Source organism: Macrobrachium nipponense, chromosome 43, assembly GCF_015104395.2.
Source record: "Macrobrachium nipponense isolate FS-2020 chromosome 43, ASM1510439v2, whole genome shotgun sequence".
Classification (NCBI taxonomy): Eukaryota; Metazoa; Arthropoda; class Malacostraca; order Decapoda; family Palaemonidae; genus Macrobrachium; species Macrobrachium nipponense.
Genome location: NC_061104.1, coordinates 34,966,676 through 34,972,675, shown reverse-complemented (window position 1 = coordinate 34,972,675; position 6,000 = coordinate 34,966,676). Strand labels below are relative to the sequence as shown.

General features: G+C 35.9%; 1 protein-coding gene across 1 annotated transcript in view; it reads left to right on the top strand.

Moving 5' to 3' along the window:
- The window catches only part of LOC135213877 (transcriptional repressor CTCF-like), a 355,646-nt gene that overhangs the window by 244,022 nt on the left and 105,624 nt on the right, over positions 1-6,000 (top strand). Inside the window, exon 10 of the mRNA XM_064247977.1 lies at positions 5,701-5,832. Coding sequence (XP_064104047.1) covers positions 5,701-5,832 — 132 coding nt within the window. The remainder of the gene's footprint in view (positions 1-5,700; positions 5,833-6,000) is intronic.

The window sequence follows — 6,000 nt, the reverse complement described above, 5'->3', positions numbered from 1 at the left end:
ATGTCCCGAGAGCATGCGGTTCGGTCGGTAGGCTATCCCCCCGCGATCGGACAAAATTCAGACGTCAGTCAATAATGAAAGCATCTAACAAACGTATGGAGAACTGCTAAATGTTTGAAAATCGACTCCAATTAGTATAGGGGACTAATTGGGAATCTAAAGGAGCGTAAATATACGCAGGTAGCGAAACATGAAATGCCGGCATGGGAACAACAACGCGCGGGCTGCCGCTCCCTCATATAACATCACATTAAACATGTTTATATCGCCTATCGCTACCTAAAATTAAGATCAAACATTTATGACAGTACTCAACTTAGATGCAGCAGCAACTTGACGTTCCATGGTGATAGAGATGAAAGTAATTCCAAACGGAAACACAGAAAGCAAAAACACGTGCAACGTGGAGAGTGCTAACGAAAGGAATGGTAAACAAAGCGCTAGCCGTAGCAGTAGTGGGTAAGGGGGGCCTAGAACGGCTCCTCTGTAGATGAGGGATATTGAGAAAGGAAGAAGACTAAATGGCAGGGGACCTCTGGTAGTGGTTACACTCGCCCCAGATACCATACCGACACCTTAAATAAGGTGAGCGAGCCAGAATATTCTGGCATTACCATATAGCTTTTTTCTCTGGTATATTTAGCAATATTTATACCTAGAAATGAGTGTTAAAGGAACCATTTCACGGAGCGACACAGGGTAGGCCCAGAAATAATAATATAACTAACTTCAAATGAAAATTCTTCCCTTCGTCTTTTTCTGTATCAGTGGAGCTGGGAAGCTGTCAAATTTGTCAAGTAACAGTGCCATACAATGGTCAACGAATTTAATGGTTTTTATGCAATCTCTCTCTCTCTCTCTCTCTCTCTCTCTCTCTCTCTCTCTCTCTCTCTCTCTCTCTCTCTCTCTCTCTCTCTCTCTCTCAGCAAAAGAATTGATATACAGACAAAAATAATTGTTCAGTCCTCTCTTTCTCCCTTCTCTGGAATATATGTATTTATGGGAGGGGAAATAAGTGTTGCCTATAGAAGTTCCTTTCAATCTATTGATATGGTAAGGAGTTATCTCTCTCTCTCTCTCTCTCTCTCGTCACTCTCCTCTCTCTCGTCTGCGGTCTCTCTTCTCTCTCTCTCTCGTACTCTTCTTGTTATTGGCTGTTTATATATTTCTAATGGTAAAATATTTAAGGTGACTTTGGAATGATATTAATAATACCAATTCAATGGTATCTTTGATGTAGGATGATACTTTAAGTATACATTTTGTATTTGAACTTTCAAGATAGGCAGATATGGGCATTTTTAGAGGGGAGTTCTAACTATTCGCGGGTTTGCGCTATTTGCAGGGGTCCCTGGTACACATCCCCCGCGAATACAGGGAGAACACTGTATTTTCATATGTTAATTGAAGGGGAATTTTTTAGTTGACAATAACTTTATCCTCTCATGGAATGTAACTAGCACATAGATGAGAAATCAGGACTTCAGTGATGCCTAAACCGACCATACCAACAATTGAGGTATAACTTGATATCGACTCTGATCTTCCAAATTACAAATCACTGTCAAACTCAGGTATTTGTAATTCAAATCGATATCCGCCCACCTCTACCATGTTAACCCAGTTGTTCGTTTGCTGCACATAGCCATTAATCTACAAATGTCCTTTAATATCCAATTTGCTCTACTCTGAATTAATATATTTTCATATACGTTAATAACCGAAGGGGAATTTTTTAGTTGATGATAATTTTGTCTCTTGTGGATTAGAACCAGTGCACAGTGGAGAACTTAGGACTTTAGTGATGCCTAAACCGACTAGGCCAACAAGTGAGGTATAAGTTGATATCGATTCCGACCTTACAAATCACTATTGAACTCAGGTATTTGTAATTACGTAAAATCGTCATCTGCCCACCTCTACCATGTTAACCCAGTTGGGCGTTTGCCGGACTCACGTATCTATTTTATGAATTTTATCACATCACCGTGATTCATATACATGCATTTAACTACAAGTGTCCTTTAATATGAAATTCGCTTTACCTCAGAATTGATATATTTTCGTATTGGAATTAATATATTTTCATATATGTTAACTGAAGGGGAATTTTTTAGTTGATAATAATTTTGTCCTCATGGATTCGAACCAGCACACAAAGGAGAAATCAGGACTTCAGTGATGTCTAAATTGACCAGGCCAACAATTGAGGTATAAGCTGTATCGATTCCAACCTTACAAATCACTGTCGTACTCAGGTATTTGTAATCAGAATCAATATCCACCCACCTCCACCATGGTAATCTGTCATGCATTTTCTGCTCATAGCCAATCATTGCCTTTTTATCTCATCAACGTGATTCATATACACGCATTAAGCTACAAATGTCCTTTAATATCCAATTTGCTCTACCTCAGAATTAATATGATTTCATAGATGTTACCTGATTCGAACTTGTACTCTCAGAAGAAATCAGGACTTCAGTATACCTAAACTGACCAAGCCAACAAGTGAACTATAAGTTGATATCGATTCTGACCTTACAAATCACTGCTGAACTCGTGGTATTTGTAGATAGAATCGATATCTGCCCACCTCTTACCATGTTAACCCAGTAATACAATTGCCGTATGTAGCCATTTTAGGCGTCACAGAAGTCTTGATTTCTCTTCTGTGTGCTGGTTCGAACCCAAAAGAGGACGAAATTATTATCAACTATAAAATTCACCTTTGGGTAACATACATAAAAAATATATTAATAACGAGGTATAGCAAATTGGATATTCAAGGATATTTATAGCTTGATGCATGTATATGAATCACAGTGATGCAATGAAAATTCATAAAATGGCTACTTGCAGCAAAGCACAACAGGGTCAACATGGTAAAAGTGGGAGGATACTGATTCTGATTACAAATACCTTAGTTCAACAGTGATTTGTAAGGTCCGAATTGATATCAACTCATACTTCAACTGTTGGCCTGGTCAATTTATACGTCACTGAAGTCCTGATTTCTCCTCTGTGCGCTGATTCGAATCTACGAGAGGACAAATTTATTATCTACTTAAAAATTCCCCCCTTCAGTTTACATATATGAAAATATATTAATTACAAGGTACAGTAAATTGGATATTAAAGGACATTTGTAGTTTAATGCATGTATATGAATTATGGTGATGTGATAAAAATTCAATAATTGGCTGTGTGTGGAAAACGCAAATTGGGTTAACATGGTAGAGGTGGGAGATATCAATTCTAATTAAAAATACCGGAGTTCGACAGTGATTCGTAAGGTCAGAATCAATATCAACTTATAGCTCACTTGTTGGCCTGGTCGGTTTATATGTCACTGAAGTCCTGATTTCTCCTCTGTGCTCTGGTTCGAATCCACGAGAGGATGAATTCATTATCAACTAAAAAATTCCCCTTTGATTAACAGATATGAAAATATATTAATTCCAAGGTAGAGGGAATTGGAGATTAAGGTACATTTTTAGTTTAATGCAATATATATATATATATATATATATATATATATATATATATATATATATATATATATAAAGCATTAAGCTACAAATGTCATTTAATATCTATAATTGGCTCTACCTAGGAATTAATATATTTTCATATAGTTAAATGAAGGGGATTTTTTAGTTGATTAGAAATTTGTCGACTCATGGGCTTCAACCAAGAAATCAGGACATACAGTGAAGCGCTTAAACCACTAGGTATCACGAGCCTTGTGGTTTAAAGCGCTTCACTGCATGTCCTGAATTCTTGATTCTGTGGTTTGTGCCCATGAGCTGACGAATTTCTTATCAATTAAAAAAATTCCCCGTCAGTTAATATATAAGAAAATGTATTAATTCCGAGGTAGGGCAAATTAAATTGAAGGATATTTGTAGCTTAATGTGTATACTATATGAATTATGGTGATGTGATAAGGCATATAACACAAATATATATATATTATATATATATATATATATATATATATATATATATATATATATATATATATAAACAGAATTCCATCCAATTAAAGGAGCCCTTAAAAACACCAAAATATAGAGAAAAAAATACTATATATATATATATATATATATATATATATATATATATAAATATATATATATATATATATATATATATATATATATATATACATACATAACATACACACATACATATATAGATATATATAGTATATATATATATATATATATATATATATATATATATACATATATACAGTGGAACCTTGGTTTTTGTATACCTCTCATTTCGTACGTTCCAGTTTTTGTAGAATTTTTTTGTCTGAAATCTTGTCTTGGTTATCATATGCTTCCTTGGTTTTCGTACACTCTGAAACGCTCCATCCGGGGCCCAGCTCGTGACCACGCCCCGTATGGAGCACCCAAACAAAGCATCCTGTTTTCTCTTGTCACCCATTTTGGCTTTGTTTCTCGCCTAACAAGCATCTCCATGCTCGTACTCTGCATCACCAAACGTGTTTCTTGTGTTTTGTGAAATATTTCACTATAAAACTTATTGCAAAGTAGTCATCATGGGACCCAAGAAAGGTGCAAGTGCCACCCTTTCAGTGAAAAATACTAGAGGTACGATAGAATTCAAGAAAGAACTTGTAGGGAAGTATGATCTCGCTAGGATGTACGTTGACTCGGTGTCGACGATCAGCTCTATCCTAGCAAAGAAAGATGAAATCAAGGCAGCTGATGTTGTAAAAGTGGTCATGTCATTATCTAAATAGAGATTGCAACTAGTGGAAGATGTTGAAAAGCTGTTGTTGGTGTGGATCAACGAAAGACAGTTAGTGGGGGATAGTTGTCTGAAGCGATCATTTGTGAGAAAGCGAGGATGCTGCATGCCGATTTAAGTAAGAAAATGCCAACATCAAGTGCTGCTCTTAGTGATTTCAAGGCCAGCAGAGGCTGGTCTGAAAAATTCAGAAAGCGTACGGGCATCCATAGTGCCAGTAAAAAATGAAGTGGGGAAGTAACCTCAGACAGTGCCACTGAAAAACCTAGAGAAGTATTTCCAGAAAGGTTCATGATACCTGAAGTCCTTCTGGAGGGGGGTTCCCCTTCCAAACAGTAGCCTCTCCTCCTCCCTCTCCCCTCCTCTCTGTTCCATATGCTAACAAGAGTCTTCCATAAAGGTAAGAGTGGTGTTAAATGTTCATTATTCATTTCATTGTTAATTTATATTTATTTCTCATTCTTTTCTGTATGTAAAACTGTTTATTCCCTGTAAAATGATTTTTAGAAAAATATTTTGGGGGATGTGGAATTAATACTATTTACATTAATCCTTATGGGAATTATTTTTTCAGTTTCCCTGTTTTGGATATCGTAGGATGTTCAGGAACGGATTATGTTTGAAAACTGAGGTACCACTGTATATTTTATATACACACACACACACACACACACACACACACACACACACACACACACACACACACACACACACATATATATATATATATATCTATATATATATATATATATATATATATATCTATCTATATATATATATATCTATAGTGTGTGTGTGTGTGTGTGTGTTCTCTTGCATCTTAACACATGTAGCCATTGATTTGATGACTTGCATAAAAGTCTTAATAACTTATATTCTTGTCATTCAATTAAAAAATGTTTCATTTATTTCCAGGCGTACTGCTACATTGTGAGTTATGTGAACATGTTAGCACCAGCACCACAGGGTTACGCCAGCATATGCTGGTACATTCCCAGGAGAAACCATTCCAGTGTCGTTATTGTCCGTTTACATGTAAAACAACAGGTAAGATTAATTGCCACCGTCTAATGTCTGATGTAATGTCTAGTGGAAAGAAGGCAAAATTATACAAAATGGAGTATAGCTAATTTTAAGAAAATCACAGAAAATGTAATGCAAGTGGGATGATTATGTTGAAGGACAATGAATGTTGAAATACTTACTATAGAGAAT